The sequence below is a fragment of the Cladophialophora immunda genome (genome assembly GCF_000835495.1).
Source record: "Cladophialophora immunda strain CBS 83496 unplaced genomic scaffold supercont1.6, whole genome shotgun sequence".
In the NCBI taxonomy this organism is placed as follows: Eukaryota; Fungi; Ascomycota; class Eurotiomycetes; order Chaetothyriales; family Herpotrichiellaceae; genus Cladophialophora; species Cladophialophora immunda.
This window is the reverse complement of record NW_015622546.1, coordinates 1300410-1318841: the sequence shown is the minus strand read 5'-3', so window position 1 is coordinate 1318841 and position 18432 is coordinate 1300410. Positions and strand designations below refer to the sequence as shown.

At 53.2% G+C, this 18432-nt stretch overlaps 4 protein-coding genes across 4 annotated transcripts; 1 reads left to right on the top strand and 3 right to left on the bottom strand.

Annotated features, from left to right (window-relative positions):
- Positions 1-140: 140 nt before the first annotated feature.
- On the bottom strand, positions 141-1707 carry PV07_10028 (uncharacterized protein; the record flags this gene model as incomplete). The annotated part of the gene is made up of 3 exons (XM_016397326.1): positions 141-1263; positions 1314-1518; positions 1629-1707. 3 exons carry the CDS (start codon positions 1705-1707, stop codon positions 141-143), a joined length of 1407 nt encoding a protein of 468 aa, XP_016244517.1.
- A 2774-nt stretch (positions 1708-4481) lies between these two features.
- Positions 4482-7171, bottom strand: PV07_10027 (uncharacterized protein; the record flags this gene model as incomplete). Its single annotated transcript, XM_016397325.1, has 3 exons — positions 4482-6663; positions 6738-6841; positions 6941-7171. 3 exons carry the CDS (start codon positions 7169-7171, stop codon positions 4482-4484), a joined length of 2517 nt encoding a protein of 838 aa, XP_016244516.1.
- A 537-nt stretch (positions 7172-7708) lies between these two features.
- Positions 7709-10498, top strand: PV07_10026 (acetoacetate-CoA ligase; the record flags this gene model as incomplete). The annotated part of the gene is made up of 9 exons (XM_016397324.1): positions 7709-7881; positions 7959-8060; positions 8139-8677; positions 8737-8956; positions 9021-9145; positions 9212-9675; positions 9762-9854; positions 9937-10178; positions 10319-10498. The coding sequence occupies exons 1-9, from the start codon at positions 7759-7761 to the stop codon at positions 10496-10498; spliced, it is 2088 nt and encodes a 695-aa protein (XP_016244515.1). The 5' UTR covers positions 7709-7758.
- Positions 10499-10753: 255 nt separating this feature from the next.
- On the bottom strand, positions 10754-12068 carry PV07_10025 (uncharacterized protein; the record flags this gene model as incomplete). The annotated part of the gene is made up of 3 exons (XM_016397323.1): positions 10754-11139; positions 11326-11792; positions 11949-12068. The coding sequence occupies 3 exons, from the start codon at positions 12066-12068 to the stop codon at positions 10773-10775; spliced, it is 954 nt and encodes a 317-aa protein (XP_016244514.1). The 3' UTR covers positions 10754-10772.
- Between the last annotated feature and the right edge of the window lie 6364 nt (positions 12069-18432).

Here is an 18432-nt window from a genome sequence, read left to right as displayed (position 1 = left end):
GGACCGTTCAAGGCTCTCAAGCTCATCAGTCTGACCAAGCACTAATCTGCCAATTTCAATGAAGCACAAATGCTGCATGGTGCGTGGTGCACGGTGCAATTAACATAGCAAACGCCCCCTTTGTAGGCTCCCGATCAGCCTCAAAATACAAAAACCTGATCATTGGCTTTAGAGATTGCACCAGGTGTCTGGAGTCCAAGCTCAGCGATGTACCGCTTCACCACAGAAACCATTCCAGGAGGCCCGCACAGCATGATTTTGGTGTCCGGAGCAGTGATCGGTAGCTTTTCTCTTATCAGCTCCTTCGTCACCAATCCCGTGCAATGCTTCCATTCTCGGGGCGGATGCAGCAGGACATAGGAGACGTTGAACTTGGTCGGACACTGAGCAGCCCAGTGGTCGAGTTGCGCCCGGAGGATGATGTCTCCCTCGACGTTGTTGGCATACAGGAGGCTGACAGTCGTCTTGTCCGAGGCGTCTTCACAAATCGCGCGGATGATCTGGTACATAGGCGTGATGCCCGTGCCCCCTGCGATCATGCCGATGTGATTGCAGAGCCCTGTCCGATACTTCATTGGCCCCAGAGGGCCTCGGAATTCCAAGTCGTCACCAACCTGCAACGAGGCCAGATGCCTTGTCAGAACGCCCTGCTCGTAAACCTTGACGATTAAGTCAATCACTCCCTCGTCTGTGCTGTTTGAAATCGGGGTGTAGGATCGGGTGACTGATTGGCCATCGATGTCGGCACGCACGGAGACATGTTGTCCAGTTGGCAGATTTAGGACGTCCGAAGGCTTTGGAAGTGCAAAGACTAGGCGAAGGACATTGCGAGAGAGCTCCTCTTTCTTCGACAACGGGAACTTGCGGTACGATCGAGCGTCAAGGATGCCAGTATTTGCAAGGCTCGAGTGCTGTCCAACGAATGTTCTCTGCCGTGCCTTTTGTCGGGAGGGATATTTCTTCACGATGTGACTAGCGTTCAACAGTGAGGCCAGATAGCACCCGGCTCCAGCTGAGACAATGGAAAAGGCCGCTGCTGAACTGAGAAATCCATACCAAAATCCACCGGTGGGAATCAAGGCGCGCGATTGACGAGCTTGATCAAGAAGGCGAGGGCCACCTTTGAGCAGGAGGACTCCGGTCAAACCCAGCAAGATAGCCTTGGTTGCCAGATTTGGGAGCCATTTCATACCTGGTTCCTTGGTCAAGACAGCGGCAGTTTTGACGTGTTCGTATGTGGGCCGATAAAGCGTCACCACTTCTCTGCTTTCCTGATATGATTGATATGAATCAGCGGCACTCTTCCTTACAACATTGCACACGCAACGCTACAGGTCTTGAACATGTCTTGACCCACTTTGAGTGATAGTTCGCCAACAATGAGTGATTCCATGGCGGCCCACGCTCTCTCCGAGTGCCCAACGTCCTCGAATGCCTCTGTTGCATCTGTGCCACCGCATTCTTTCAATATCTCAGCACCACCGGGGTGCTCTTCGAGGTAGGTTGTGACGTTATAAACTGCCATTCTGCAAGTCAGAATCATCCGCAAGTCTCACAAACTAGGAGACACCAAATAAAAGCAGGAAATTTTGCAGTGTTTGAAGTGCTTCCAAGAGTGGTATCCACACCTTTGTTGTGTATGACCACCCAGAGGTCATCGTCGGTCGCGTGCGCGCGAACATCTTCCAAAGAATATCTCGACGGCATCCTGTGGCATCAACCTGGAACTAGAGAAGTAGACCATCACAAGCATACATATACAATGCTGGCAGCCAACGTATCAAAAATATTGGCAGGCTAGGACGGCTGACAGCACTGCCGAGGAGGTGGCGAAGCTGGCCTCAGAAGAAGTGATCTCTGCTCGTTCCCGCGAGGGAGACGGTATGCTAGACATGGTACTTTGCCAGAAACAGACACTGGAGATCTTAATCCGAAACGTCATGATCAAAAGAAATGCAATGGTTGGAAGAGCAATGCTGGCATTTTCCCGGAATGCCACCCGAGGATTTGCGCCGAGGAATGATATCCGTCTCTATAACCAAGCATGTATTCTCACATAATAGTATTTTTCCTGTATCCAAAAGAGATTTCAGTTGCCTAATCATCTAGAGCAAGCTGGTGTATTTCGCACAGATGTAATTTCACTCCAACGGTCCAAAAATATGATCCAACGGACAAAGATCCAGGGCTACCTCGTAGGGCCAACGCCTCGAAAAATCCGAGAAGTCGATATTCCCCCAAATGACGATCTCAAGGCATTGAAGAAGGCCTTTGCGGAGGAATTCCATGTTGCGGACCCCAGCGGTGAGAATTGTTCTTGTGTCATTGAGGCTGAATTTCCATTCTAGCTAACGTGAGACACCGGCCAGGGATTGAATTCCAGACGGAAGAGGAACCAATCTATTCTATTGGACAGATGCTCCAGGCCGCGGGACCTGTTGGGATCACCATCAACGGCAATCCGGTCGTCGAGGTGCCTGGACCGGCAGGCTTGCCCTTCGTTGGGAACTTCTACGAGGTATTCCCCGATCACCTGGGCAATCACGCCCGTCTGTTCAGCAAGTACGGAGCGGTCTTCAAGACGAACAACATGGGCAAAATCACCTACCACACCAACGACCCCGTGATTGCCGGGCTCCTCTTCAGCGAGTCGGCCTACTTTACCAAGAAAATCACCTCCGACCACCCGCTATGGGGGATCAAGGACAACTCGGCCATTTTTGTCGGCGACACGGAGACGCACAGCTGGTTGCTGGCGCACAAATTCCTCCCGCCTTGCCTGAGCCCCAAGGCCATCCGACACTACACGCCACTCATGCAGGCGGCCGTGCGCTCTTCCCTGCCCACGTTCGACGCCATGGACGCCGCGGACGAGAGCTGGAACGTGTACCAGTACATGCTCAAGCTTGCGTCGCAGACGATCGGCAAATTCTGCCTGGGGCTCGACTTCCACCACTTCGACGGGCCGGACTCGCCGCTCGATCCCATCGTGGCCGACATTTCCGCCATGCTGGTGCTGAACAAGAGGGTGACCAGTCGGGGCGACTGGTATGGTGCCCTCCCGTTCGGAGATCCCAAGAGGCTGAAGGAGGTGCGGCACCGGATCTACTCGCGGCTCCAGGCCGCCATGGACGCGGTGGAGCAGAGGGACACTTCGGACCTCCCGCTCAGCGAGGCCGCTCTGAAAGCGACCTGCGTGGTCGACTACATCAAGCGGGCCACGGATGAGGGCGGGAACAAGCTCCCCGAGGACCTATTCCTTGGGAACATCGTCATCATGACCGCCGCGGGCTTCACGACCACCTCGTCGCTGCTGTCGTGGATGATCTACGCGGCCGTCAAGTATGAGGGCCACCAGGAGCGCCTGCTGCAGGAGCTGGTCGACCACGACATCAGCAACGAGGCGGACTGGACGCCCGACCGGGCCAGCTCGCTCAAGTACCTGGACAAGTTCGTCAAGGAGACGCAACGCTTGCACAACCCGTCCTTCCAGCCCGCGCGGACCACAAAGACGGACGTGATCGTGCCCGGGGGCTACCACATCCCGGCCGACAGCGTCGTGGTCCCCGCCCTGTACGCCATCCACGCCAACCCCCGGTTCTGGGACAACCCGTCCCTCTTCGACCCGGACCGCTGGGACACGCCGCAGGTCAAGCAACGGCACCGGTGCGCGTTCGTGCCCTTCGCCGCCGGCCCGCGCGGCTGCATCGGCTTCAACTTCGCCCTGCAGGAGGTCAAGGTCCTCTTCGCCGAGCTGGTCTACCGCTACCACTTCGCCGCCGAGTCGCCTGCCGCCGCTGTCGACGTAGACCCGGACTTCCAGCTCATTCGCCCCATGAACCTCTACGTCCGTGCGCGGAGACGGACGTTCTGGCCGGCCAAGACGGGACCAAGTGAAAGTGAACTGAACTGAACTGAATTGCACTGACCTAAACTCGAGTCGAGTCGAATCGAGTACTTTTGCCTAGCCAACGCGTGGAGCACGCGGGACGTTTTGCAACTTTATAATCAAAATGCTAGATTCTTGGGGAATAAAAGAGTTGCCCTGGTCTTTATGCATTACCCCCCCCCCCCCAAAAGTCTACGAAAAGAATGAAGTCAGATATGTATAGGAAAAGGCCCACGGGACGTATAGCTTTTGTGGGCCTTTAACGAGGTAGAGACATTGATGTATCAAAGAGATGTGACTGCGCTCATCAAGTGACTCCCTCCTCCAGAGTGTCAAGGGATGTCGTAGTGCCTGGATGGTGGAATCTGGGACGATGTACAGTTTTGCAACGAATGACAATGTTGCTTGTGTCTCTAGGCAAAGGTCAAGCAAGGGAAAGGGGATGCCATCTCGCATGGTGCCAAGAACAACATCTGAACAACGGAATTCGTTCAGTAGATCACCCTTGAAAGCGACCATAAAGTGGCAGCGCCAGTCAGATTCATGTGTTTTATACAATAACAAACAACAGCCGGCGATTGGAGCAGTGTTCTTAGAATTCGACCGGAAAGTCATCGTTGCCGTTGACTCCCCCCGCGTACATTTCAAAGATGCTGTCGTGGTCGAGAAGCTCGTGGAACATTGCCCAGTCCATGTCTTCGGACCCAACGCTACAGTGGCTTGGTGACGGCCGCTTTTCGGTACCGATGCAATCTTCTTCTTCATCTCGCGCGGTGGTCGCTGCAGCAGCTCCTGCACCGTCTCTCTTGGGAAATGGGAGACCCGTTGGCAACAACAAATTGTTCGTAGAGTTTGATCCCAGACCTGGTCTCGGCTTTGGCTGCGGCTGGATCTGCGGGCTTGGAGAAGACAGCACATCAACGGCCGTCAAAGCCGCCGCGGCGTCGATCGTCAAAGCCGGTGCGGGAAGTGAATCGTAAGTCTCCACGTCTGGCTCTTGTCGGATAAGAACATCGGTCGTCCCGTCCCCAGAGGTGTACTCGTCTGAGGTCTCGGTAAGGCTGAGGTCAAAGTTCAAGGTATTGGCAAAGACTTGGAGCAGCTCCAGTGACTTGGAAGCGGATAGGTGTGTCTGTGCAGCCGCCCGTAATGACCGCCAAAGGATATTTATGTTTCTGTTTTGTGCAGCGCCGCGCCCATGCACTTTCCCCATGCCAGACGACGCCTTGAGGCGATGCTCGAGCAAGAGGACAATGGCGGCTCGAAATATGTGATTATACACAATGTCATTGCAGCGGTGCGCAATCCCGTCCTCCCAGTCGGCTCCCTTGGCGATCCTGAGCATGATTTTAGCCGTCAGTCTGGACGTCTCGACGCTTTTCTTCAGGCAGGCATTCCGGAAAGAATTGTTGAGTGCGTTGTTGGTGAAGTGTCTGAACAAAGCTAGACGCGCTTGCTGTGTGATGAATAGTATCTTGAGAGTAGAGGGTTCGATGCTTTCGTCGGCGTCATCATTGGTCAAATCGCGAGGATATCTGTACCAGCAAGCGAGCAGTTGGGCATCGATCTTCATCATGGTTTCGACGTCATTCTCTTCATTACGGGGGATGGCGTCAAGCTGGATGATCGAATCTAGAAGAGATACCACAGATATACTCGTGCGGAAGAAACGCAGGGAGTGAGGAGACGTGGTTCCCTTCTCGTCCACCTTGCCGGGGAGGTCAACATCGCAATCTTCGTCCAAGAGCAAGACGGGTCTCCCGAACGTCAGTGCGACGATTCGATCGACCATGTAAGCTCCCCAAAAGAGTCGATTTCGAGACTCAATTTCCACGTTGAATAGCTGATGTGGAGAAGGTCGCTTGTGGAGGCCGAGATCTTGCACGATCCGTGACGTTGTCCCCGTCATGACCCAGCATGGACTCGGCATCGACGCTCCGAGGAGATAGATGCTCATCAGCAGAGTGATGATGGCGTCGTCCAAAGTGTAGGTGGACTTGATTAACCGGTGGCACCTTCTGGCTGCCTCAAAGAAGCCCCATCCGTTCCTCATCTGTTGGCCGCTCCCGTGGCCAACCTCCGCCAAGTCGGACAATTGAGATCCAACCGCGAAGACCATCATCATGACGCAGAAGTCGGCTGTTATGTGTGCTTCTTCATAGTGCAGAGGAGATCTAGTGTAGATCCGTTGGAACTTGATGAGGATTGAAGGCCAGTAGAGGATTGGGGTATGTGCTTGGACATGTTGAGCATACACCTCGATCAACTTCGCTCCAAGTCGCTGGGAAGGCAGTTGCGATCGCAGCTCAGCCGCCACATTAGACTTGAGCTGGTTATCAGTCACTCTTGTTGGGGTTATATCAAGATTAGTCCGCCATGAGTTCCCAGATGCTGGAACTTCGTAGCCAAGTTGCTGCACATACTCTCTGACCGAGTCAAGGAAGACGAGCTCGGACGTGGATCCGTAGAAATGGTAAGTTTTGGTTCCATCTCCGGTAACATGTGTCTGTAAGCTTGGACTGCCATTTGTACATCGGCGCCGCTGCTTCAAACTGGACCTCTCTGCCGTCTCCAGTGTCGGGCTACTCTGAATCTCGGTAGATAATCGACGGTCTGCCTGTTTCGGACTGGGAGACGAACGCCGTGATGTAAGATGCGACAAGGAATACCCATTATGGCCATCTGGTTTAAGTGGCTCCGGCGTTGGCCCCGAACCAATTTGCTCGACTTGTTTGGTAAACTTCTCCACTGTCTGTTCAAGCTCACGAATCCGTCTATCAATCAAGTAGAGATTAGCTGAGAATGGCAGGAATGAAACGCATGTTGAGGTGCGTATCTCAATGCTTACTTCAACAGAATCGTGTTCTGCTGTTTAGCTGACGGCTCCGTCACCTCGCATACAATGCCGGCAGCGACACAGGAAGAGCAGTGACCTGTCAAGGAAATATCGCACTGAGAGGCCAAGCATTAGAAGAATCTTTCAATGAAAAGTAAGTAGTATGTAAGAATTGGACCACATCAAAAACTTCACCTTTGTTTTCCTTGCTCGACAGGCATTGCAAGCTCTATTTTCTCGACGCCTGCGAAATGGCCGGAGAGTTCGGCTGGGGGAGCGGCCGTTTCCATGCTGCGGCGAGCGTGATGGGAACGCGGAGACCTCTCGATGAGCACTCTCCATGAGGTCAGAGGTGTTTTGGCTTCTTTCGCGATGTCTGTGGGAGACGTCTGGTGAAGTGTAGAGATTGCTTCGTCCAGGACTAGCAACGCAAAAATTGCGGACATGGCATCAAGCGACGAGTCCCGCCCGCAATAATGGAGACAGCGGGGGAAGATAGCGTCGCCATCTAGACTCAGCCTCGGCACCAGCAATACAGATCAGCCCAGATATGGACTGATAGCAGACGAGGTTGGGGACGACTGGGGTGTGAACCTCCTTCTTGCGGGGGACCTAGTACACTCCGAGTGCATTCAGACGCCACTCCCTTCCTCCACTGTGTTACACAAGGCTTGGAAACGCCACATACACCGGTCTGGAGGAAGAGATGGTTGGAGAAACTCGAGTCTCACTGAGTGCGGAGGATGGTGTGAGCACCTCTCGAACCAATCGGGAGACTTGCCGCGGAGCAATTTCCATGGATCGGTATGGTGTTGGTGTTGATGCAAGGAGAGTCTTAGTGTTTGGCTGGGCGTCTCCTGCATACCACTCGGGCGTTTATCACTCACCGTACAATCAGCGTTGTGTGGCCCGTCGCGGGTGCTGTTCTCTGTGACTTACATATAAAGCAATAAGCGTCTCTAGTTGCATTGGCCGCGTGATTCGTCTACTGAGAGTGCTTGGGTGCACATATAGATTGGCTGAGGATCGAAAGATGGGCTCTTCTTCTGCAGATGGTTGTCGCCGCCAGATCCTATGGCAGCATTCCGATGTCAAAAACACGCACCTAGAAAGGTTCCGCAAGTTTGTCAACCATCGACGTGGTCTCTGCTTGCTTGTCCGTTTACACCTCTCATGGAACGCTCTCGCTTTGCTGCTCTACTTTCACTCGAACCCGAACTCACAGTGTGACAGAACTATCGCGACCTGTATTTGTATTCCGTACAACGATATCCCGATTTCTGGCACGATGTGTTCGAGTTCTCGGATCTTATTTACACGGGGAGCTATCGTACGGTAAGTAGAATCAAGCCTCTGATTGCTGAACCACCGATTGGAGGGGACCAACGGGAATTCTTACTCATTTGCATCCAGGTGGTTGAGGCTTCAGTCCCTATGGAAAGCATCCCAAAATGGTTCCCCGACGTCAGAATCAACCTGGCTGAGAACCTTCTGTTTGGTCCTCGGAAACCCGATTTGAAAATCGCCGTTACGAGCATCAGAGAGGGCAATGCGAATGTCACCCACACTTCCTGGGCAGAGCTGAGGCTGAAGGTGGGAAAGTTGGTTTCTGCCTTGCGTGGTCATGGGATAAAGAAGGGAGATAGGGTTGCTGTGATTGCTTCCAACAGTCTCGACACTCTTTCCATACTCGTCGCCACCGTCTCGATCGGTGCCATCTTAACGTCCACCTCTACGGATATGGGGACCAAGGCCATCTTGGACCGTTTGAGTCAAACCCGCCCTGCACTGGTGTTCATGGAGGACTTCGCAGTGTACGGAGGCAAGGTCACAGATCTACGGCCTAAGGCAATCGAGGTTGTCGGATCGCTTAAACAACTCGAAGAGTTTCGCCAGTTGGTTATAGTGCCGAGATTCGACTTGGTCACCGACTTATCGTCCATTCCCCTTAGGTATGGGCTCTCGTTGCAGTATCTCGTAATGTTCTCGACTCGCTTATCATTGAAGACAGTTCCTCCTTCGAAGGCTTCCTGTCCAAGGCAATTGACACCAAACTCGTATTCGAAACGGCTTCCTTCGACCAACCGTGTTTCATTCTCTATTCGTCCGGGACCACCGGCAAACCAAAGTGCATCGTCCATGGCGCGGGCAACATCCTCATCTCCCAGAAGAAAGAGCTTTTGCTCCATTTCGAAATTGACGATGCATCTGCACAGATGATCTTCACCACAGTAAGCGTCAGGAAGGTGGCCGCAGGTGATGAACGCTCGTGTTAACGGATGTACCCCGTCAAAGACAGCGTGGGCTATGTACAACAAGTCTATAACAAGTCTACTGAACGGCGCACGCGTTGTGACTTATGACGGCAGCCCCTTCTATCCCGATCGAAAGGTGCTCCTCAGAATCTGCGAAGAACAAAAGTACCCGCCGTCCTCTCTGGTCCGGTTTTGCCGGATCTTCGCCCTTCCAAGCTAACACAACTACAGATTGACGCACTTGGGTATTTCGCCGCGATATCTCGACGAACTCCAGCGCCATAACATCAATCCGCGAGATGTGGCGAACCTGTCCAGTCTGAGGATGGTCAATGTCACGGGCGCCACGCTGCTTCCCGAACAGGCTCACTGGTTCTACGAGAAGGCATTTCCGCCCCATGTCCATCTGGCCAATTCTGCCGGCAGTACCGATACTGCCTGTCAGTTTGCCGCCCAGAATGTGCTTCTGCCCGTCTACCCTGGCGAACTGCAATCTGCTGCTCTGGGGATGAAGATTGAAGTGTTTGAGCCGCGCGACGATCGTGACGGAGAAGGTGCGGTCCAAGGTAGACCTGTCTCAGCAGACGCCGCAGGTGAGCTTGTGATTTCCGCGCCGTTCCCGACGATGCCTGTCATGTTCTGGGGGCAAGATGGAGGCAAACGATACCATGGCTCTTACTTTGCGGCATTCAAAGGTACAGTTAAATCTATGGAGATCATGGCACGCACGACATGCCATGATCTTTCCCCACTATATTCTAACCCATCTGTCTACGAGTAGGGGTCTGGACGCAAGGCGATTTCATCAAAATCCACAGTGACACCGGAGGCATCGAGTTCTTGGGACGCTCGGACGGAGTCCTCAACCCGTCCGGTACGCCATTCGGCCCTAGGGGAGAGGGGTCATAAAGCAAAAGTTCACGAGTAGTCGAGACTGACGAATTGGGACATGACAGGTGTAAGGTTCGGCTCGGCCGAAATCTACAGCGTGCTGCAAGAGTTCCCGCAGATCGTGGATTCGATCTGCGTGGGCCAGCGCCGGCGACACGACTTGGACGAGAGCGTCTTCCTGTTCGTCCTGCTCCGACCGTCGGTGAGATTCACTGCCAAGCTGGTGTCCGATATCAAACTCGCGATCCGAAAGCGCCTGTCCGCCCGTCACGTCCCCAAGTACATCTTCGAGTGCAAGGAGATTCCGGTGAGTCCACTTTAGCCACGCCATTCCAATTATTGGAAAAAGAAAAAAGAAAGAAACAAAGCCCAGTGAGCCAAAGAAGATATGTAAATCCCCAGAAAAAAAGGTTCCCAAGCTGACCTAGAAATGCTGCTTCATTCTAGATGACGTTGACCAACAAGAAGATGGAGTTACCGGTTAAAAGGATCGTCTCGGGCGACTTCAACGTGTCTACCGCGGCCATCGCCAATCCGGGGAGCTTGAAATTCTTCGAGCAATTTTTCCGCGTCGAGGAATTAGAAGCTCGAGGCAATGGTTTGGACGGAGTCTCAGCGCGACTGTAACTATTAGTTGCAAAAGAGCGAGAGAGAGAAGAGGGGGGAGGGGGTTCGGCGTATTCAATCCAGAAAAAGGGGCTTATTTTTTAACTTGAGAGATCTCCGCGATTATTTTGCATCTAGTCTCGAGACAATAGAAAAGGTCGCTGGCTGAAATGTTAGTAGCGCGTTGACGTGCAATATCCCCTGTGCGTAGGGATACGGGTTCTCTGGCCGCTTTGGAAATCAATTCAAAGTCGGCGCGAGCATGACTCAGGACCATGACATTTGTTCGATTCGCCTACAACTTCAATCTACTCCTATCTTGCTGGACATGAAGAAGGATGGCCCGGCCATTGGACAAGGCTATCTTCCCGCTCTCTCGGACCGTGGTCAAGAATCGAATCTCCATAGCGTCTTCCGACGATCCGGCGGCACTGTTCATTTTCCACATTTGCACAACCAGCGTCTCGCCTGGGTACACGACATTGGCGAACCTTGCCTGGAATTCTTTCAAGGTCGTCGTCACTCTTTTGGTGTCGAACGCGCGCAGAACAGCATGCGCCGTCATGTTCCACGTGCAGAGCCCGTGGAGAATCGGCCGGGGGAAACCTGCCGCGAGGGCGACCGATGGGTCGGCGTGAAGGGGATTATAGTCTCCGTTCAAGCTGTGGAACAATGTCTGCGTGTCAGTCAAGTGAGAGAGAGGGATCAATTCGAAGTCGAGAGTATCTGCGGACTTCAAGAAAAAGGGAAGTGAGAGGGGGGAAGCAGGGGGAAGCAGGGGGAAGCAGGGGGAAACCGGGGCAGGGGCAATTTCGTGAGGGATTTAAAATGGGCGTGCTGTTACATACCGGTAGAGGAGAGTCAATTCGGGCCGTGTGTCGATGGTCACCACTTCGTCCGCCGGCCGATCTGTCGGGGGCGCAAAGCTCGGTCGACTGGGTCCTCGTGGCCCTCCCCATCGACCTTGGCCGACGGCGAAGCTCTGGCGCAGGATACGGCAGTAGATATCGGAGCCTTCGACGAGCAGGGCTTCGGTCTCGACCACGGTTCCACGCGCGCCCTTGTCGTACATTCCCAAGACCTTCGTCTTCAGCTTGAAAGACCGTCCTTTCGACGACGTTGGCAGGTCCTTGAAGATCTTGATGTGCCGTTCGCCGTCGAGCACGCGCGTAGGGTCGATCACTCGCTCTCCCTTGCCGGGGATGGGAGGCGGCTTCATCACGCTCGAATAGTAGTCGGTCACGGAATCTGCGGCGCCCTTGAATTGGAGAATGACGGGATACGTGGGAAATGCGCAAAAGGAAGGGTCGTTCTCCTGCCGTGGCGAGTTTCTCAGTCAAATCGGTGTGATGCTCGGTCGATTCCCCCGTCCCCCTCCTCCCTCGCGGTTCTGTCGCCACTGAGGCCTTCTCCGTAACAGTACCCGGCAAAAGAACAAGGGGAACCGCCGGAGAGAGATGAGAGGACTTACGTAGAGGTATCTCAATTCGTCATCCTTGCAGCCGATGCTTGCCGCGAAGAGAATGAGGTCTCGCTCGTTCCAAGCGCATGGTCTGTCGGGGTACTCAAAGTCTTGCACAGACGCGGACATTGTGCTGAGCAAGTGCGATCTGGACCGGAACTGGCTCGAATTCTTCTGTTCAGCTCGCTTTAGTCAATCAATCAGTCAGTCACCAGCGTGCTTTGGCGTATCTTGTCACGATAGACAGTGATTATGGTACAAGGCCATTGTAGAAAAGAAAGAAGATGCAGTTAGTGTCAGGTACGCGAAGAGAGTCCCGAGGTCCACATGCGTCGGTTCTGTGATTTGCTCTGTGTGTGTGGGATTCTGGACTTTCGGTCCGCGGATCTCTTACCGAGAAGACCTGCAATCAATCCGCGCATCTGCTGCAGAGGCATGTATGCCCTTTCGGATGTGCTCTCTTTTCCACCCTGCATCCTGTCAGGCCTAGACATCCTTCATCTGTTTTTACACCATCTATGCTGCCATTTAGGTTCATGCCTGGGCAGGAGTGTGCGGTGCGAGGGAGAAAGGTGGACAAAGTCTATATATCATTGCAGTCCCCACCGTAGCTTTTACCACGACGAAGAAAAGCTGCGGAGGAGATGGAGTAAAGTTGAGTACATGAAGGCATCGCTAGAGTTCATTTCTGGGAACAGGGCAAATAGGTTCACGCCTCTTTTCCAGTCTTGGAGTTGAGCTTGACAAAAAAGCGCTCGTGGCATATTTGGGATCAAACCCCTCAATCTCCTAAACATTTTAAACATCATCGTTGCTTCCATATCAAAGACCGCTGCATGGTTCATCAGCCTTAATTCCATTCGTGTGGCCGTTCGTCGCCGCAGGCTTTTTCTGGCCTCCGACTTCCCTCCCTGCTTGTGAATCCAGGTAGTACGTGATGTCGCTCTTCCCGTTGAATTCAATCGTGCTGAACCCGTTGCCCAGCCATCCCCACCGATTCCGGCTCCAGTACTCGATCTCGTAGTCCTCGAAGTTTGGCGTCTCCATCAGGTCGAAGAAGGCCAATCTGCTGCCAGGCCACATGACGATCGGCCCGTCCTTTGTACCCTGCTTGAACCAGCTGGTGCACGGGTCCGACCAGCACGTCCGTGGCATGTACGTTGCGGTGTGCTCCATGAAGTCCTCGATCGCGCTGTCCTTGGGGTAGAGGCGGCGAATGTGCTCTTTCCTCATCTTCCGTATCACTTGAATGACGTACTGGGAACACAGTGTGAGGAGGGGAAGCACGGAGCCTTGCGCAACGGGGCCAAATGGTCCCGTGTACATGAAGTAGTTGGGGATTTGGGGTGCCGCCACGGAAATGTAGCTGGCTGGCACCTCTTTCCATCGCTCAGACAGGTTGGTCCCTTCCATCCCGATGATCGGGAACCGGGGCCGGAAAGAGGTGTCGAATCCTGTGGCGCAGATGATTACATCGACCTCGACCTCCTCCCCATCAGCGGTAATGAAGCCCTTGGGAGTGATGGCAGCAATGCTGTCAGTGTAGCATGTTGTCTTCTCGGCCACAAGGGCCTCGAGGTAGCCATTTCCGGGTGTCGGCCGGCGGCAACCAACATTGAAGTCCTTGGGAATCATCCGGTCTACAAGACGGGGATTGTGGCCGAGCTTTGAGGACATTTCTTTATAGGCAAACTTCAAGCCCCGAAAGTTAGTGATATGGAACGACGGCAATGTAACTCAAGAGTTCTCTCTTACAGCGTTGGCTTCGTCCGATTCGTGAGTGTTTCTAAGGACGAACTTGAACCTCTGATTCAACTCCAGCTCGATCAGTTTTCTGTATGTTCTGTATTTCTCGGGATTCTGCCGCCAATCCTCCTTCTGTTCCTCCGAGTCTGGGACCGTCTTGTTAGTATGAAAGGACTTTTTAAGAGAGTGGAGGGGCTGGCATTTCAGCCGAATAGCGTAGCATAGCAAAGCCCTATCACTCACAATCGAAATTCGCCCCGTGCTCGCCAGCATACTTCTGTGCGAACCCTGCCGTAATCCAGGTCGGAGTCCGTACCCAGGTATAAAGCTTCGACACGTCGTTATAGATAGACGCGACGATTTGGACGCCCGAACTGCCGGAGCCGACCACGGCCACACGCTTCCCCTTGAGGTCAAAGCCGTCTTCATACTTTGCACTGTGGAAAAGCTTCCCTCTAAACGTTTCAAGGCCAGGAATTGTAGGCCACTTCCAAGCACTTTAAGAGAACGGAATCAGCAACAGGGTAAAACGACAACTTCTTTGGTCCAAACGAGAGAAAACAGCGGAGATATACAGACTTTAGAAATCCCGTACCGCTAACCAGTAGGTCGCATTCTTCCGTCCACTCGGACCCCTCGCCATCCTCAGAGCGAGAAAGTCCCACGAGCCACTTGGACTTGTCGTCTTGCCAGACGGCGCGGACCACGGCAACTCCAGGTTTGATGTATCTCATCATGCCTTCTTCGTCCACAATGCCCTTCAAATACTGCCATATCTGTTTGGCGGAACTATAGTACTTCTTCCACTCTGGGTTGGGCTTCCAGGCGAACTGGTAGCTCGCACTGGGTATGTCTTTTCACACCGTCAGCACCGCATTGTTCGCTGAATGTGTTGCCAGTATCGATTCTTACCACAAGCACAGCCCGGGTATCGGTTCTCCCACCAAGTGCCGCCAACCTCCTCGTTCTTCTCGTAGCATACGATGTCAACGTTGAGATCTTTGAGGGCGGAGGGTGCATGGTGGAGGAAGTCAATCCCAGCCGCCCCGGCTCCTACCATGATGACTCTGAACGGTTTGTCCGGGGGAGGTTCATTGATCATGTGGTCTGAAATAGAATACCCTCTCGCGGACGGCGTGCCCCATTCTTTGTGATATACAGGGCGATGCTCAGAGGACGGGTGAGCTCCAGGTGTGTTGCTTCCAATCCTGACGCTTTGACCCAAGCCGACCTGGCCATTAGTTGACTGTTGTTTACCGTCAGGGGCAGCCATATTTCACTGTGGATGCGCCAGTCTGCTGTCCGCTGTGAAAGGTTTTGCTAGCTGTCAACCCCCTAATTATGTTGAGCAATATCAATACTTCAGACCCTCATCAGATATTTGCGCTAAGGCACAAATATACTCTGAAACGGATAGATCTCTTTGCCGCTCTCTGGGCAAGAAAAGTGGAGAATCAAAAGCCTCGGGACCTTTCCCATGTTGATTCCGGGAGGAGGGTCCGAGGGATTCGGTCCGTCAAGCGCCTCTGGTGACTCTGCGAGGCTGACAGCCCCTAGGTCTAGGATTGGCGTTCTACAATGTACATCGTGTATCTGAAGAGTTGTTCCGTTTAGAATTAGTCGTTTCGAGAATGGCACAAGGGGGGTGTATGGTTCCAAGAGCTTAAAGTCGTCACTTACACATTCGAACACCAATGCTCAAATCAGAAACATTTTGATTTTTGTGTTGAATCCGCTCTGTGGCCGATCAACATGGCCAAAATTCCTTCGTATGTCATTGGGGTCGGGTTGACTAAATTTATCAAGCCCAGGGGGCTCGTGGATTACCCAGAGCTTGGATTGGAAGCCGGGGTTAAAGCCATGCTGGATGCTGGAATCAACTATGATCAAGTAGACCAAGGGATTGCATGCTACTGTTATGGAGATTCGACTTGCGGCCAGCGGGTTTTCTATCAATTCGGTACGAGCACTAGGTACTCCTTGATTGCCGGCCCGCATTTTTGCTGATCGTGTCCGAAAGGAATGACACAGATACCCATCTACAACGTCAACAACAACTGCGCTACGGGATCCACGGGGCTTTTCATCGCGTTTCAGCTGATAAGCGGAGGGCTCGCCGATTGCGTGCTTGTTGTAGGCTTCGAGAAGATGGCGCCTGGCTCGCTCAAGTCGGCCTACAGTGATCGAGCGCCACCCAACGAACGCACCGTGAAAATGATCGCAGCAACCCACGGATATGACAGAAATGTCCCGAGGGCACCACAGACGTTTGGCAATGCTGGCTGCGAATACATGGAGAAATTTGGGGCAACATTGGAGGATTTCGCAGAGATCGCTCGGGTGAATCACGAGCATTCGGCGAAAAACCCTTACAGCCAGTTCCGGGACGTTTATACCTTGGAGGAAATAATGAAGAGCCCGATGATCCATTACCCATTAACCAAGTTGCAATGGTGTGTATATTTCAGCGAGCTTAGACAGAGATCATTTGGCTGACGCGACCCTTTGTCCTTTCACAGCTGTCCTACTTCAGATGGCGGAGCTGCGGCCGTCGTCGTCTCGCAAAAGTTTCTTGAGGCCCACCCTGAGCTCAAGCCTCAGGCGATCGCAATCGCGGGCTGTGCAATGGCCACTGACTCTCCTCGCCTATACTCGACTTCTGCCATAGATCTGGTGGGCTTTGAGATGACGAAGCGAGCTTCAAAGGAAGCTATGGCCCAAGCTGGTATTACTCCAAAGATGGTCAAAGTGTGCGAGCTTCACGATTGCTTCTCGGCAAATGAAATGATCACCATTGACGGCCTGGGCTTGTGTGAGTCAGGAAAGGCTCATCAATTCGTTCGGGAGGGCAACATCACCTTCGGTGGCAGGGTGGTGGTCAACCCTTCGGGCGGTCTCATTTCAAAAGGTCATCCACTCGGAGCCACAGGGTTAGCCCAATGCGCAGAGTTGTGCTGGCAGCTGCGTGGTTGGGCAACGAACAGACTTGTCCCGGGGGCCTCTGTTGCCTTGCAACATAACCTTGGACTCGGTGGCGCAGCTGTTGTCACGGTCTATAAGCGCGCAGATGGACAGTCGAACACGCCCATTACGGATGTGTCTACCGTTTCACGAATGGGGTATAATCCCGCTGTAGAAGCAAGGCCTGTCACCGGTGCGGATATTGTGAAAGTAAGAAGTGATCGCAATCATAGCACCTGGATGGATGTAGAAGGTCGGAAAATCTCGGCGTTGCTGTAGGGAGGTTCTTGCCCTCCGCAAACCAAAAGAAGAAGAAAATTAGAAAAAAGATAAATTATAGACACAGCTTCGTATCCTGCAAAACCATCAGATTCCTCGGGAGAATGGCCTCGGCTCATAAGCCGAATCGTGGAAGGACCATACCGATTATATTGGTTGAACAAGATCATGGCTGGAATGCAATGATATACTTCACACCGCAGTATGTTCCTTTTCAACGCAGAGAAACTAATCTCTCGAAGGGGCCAGTATCATAACCACTAACGTGTCGCAACAATGCCAAAAGCGATCGTGATGGTAGAGGCTGGCGGAAGTCCAGGAGCAGCCTACTGGCCGTGAGTTTGTTCCCCAAAATACTGGCTCTCTTACGCGGCAAGGCGCTGACGATGTTCTAGTCTCGAAACCGTCGACGTGCCTTTTCCAAAACCGCTTCCAGGTGAAGTGGTGGTGCGAATTTCGTGTGCGTCCTTGAACCATCGAGATTTGTTTGCCCGTCAACGACTGTACCGGGGGGCCACTCCCGGGGTACCCATCATGGCAGACGCAGTAGGGGTCGTTGTATCTGCCGCAGCTGAAGAAATCGAAAAACAATGGTTGGGGAAAAGGGTTCTTCTGGCGCCGGCCAGAGGGTAGGTGGTTACGGCCCCCTGTCAAGAAGAATTTCTTCAAGGCAAGCTAATAACACCCATGCCTCTAGCTGGAAATGTGATCCTGCGGGTCCCGAGTCTGCTTTTTCTATTCTCGGAGGGACGGTGAACTTGAAGAACGGCAGTTGTCAGGAATACATTGCCGTGCCCGCCGCAGAGATCGAGCTGTGCCCGGCACATCTCTCTGATCGGGAAGCGGCGGCCATTCCACTCGCAGCACTCACCGCATGGAGAGCAACGTTTGCCAAGGCCGAGGTCAAGCCAGGACAGAATGTCTTTATCACGGGCATTGGTGGAGGCGTCGCCCTATTCTGCCTTCAGTTTGCACTTGCTCGCGGCGCGGTAGTCTATGTTTCGTCTGGCTCCGAGGACAAATTGTCCAAAGCGAAGGCTCTAGGTGCCACGGCAGGAGTGAACTACAAAGATTCTAAGTGGAGTGAGCAGCTGAAGGACCTTCTTCCACAGGAGAGACCGTACCTGGACGCAATAATCGATGGAGCCGGCGGCGACATTGTGTCGAGGTCCCTACACCTGCTGAAAGCCGGGGGCATCATTTCCTCCTACGGTATGACCCTTGGTCCCAAGGTGACTTTTAGCATGTCCGCCGTAATGAGGAACATCGAGGTTCGTTTTCATCTCCTACTTTCCATTTCCTTTTCTCTCTTTCCTGAATCTGCGCTATAGATTTCTAGTTGGGCTGACACGAGATGGCCCCAAACAGCTGAGAGGTTCAACCATGGGCTCCAGAGAGGAATTCCGGAAAATGGTGGAGTATGTCTCAGAAAAGAGGATCAAGCCTGTTGTAGATTCAGTCCACGCATTCGAGAACGTTGAGGACGCCTTCACGTTGATGAAGGAAA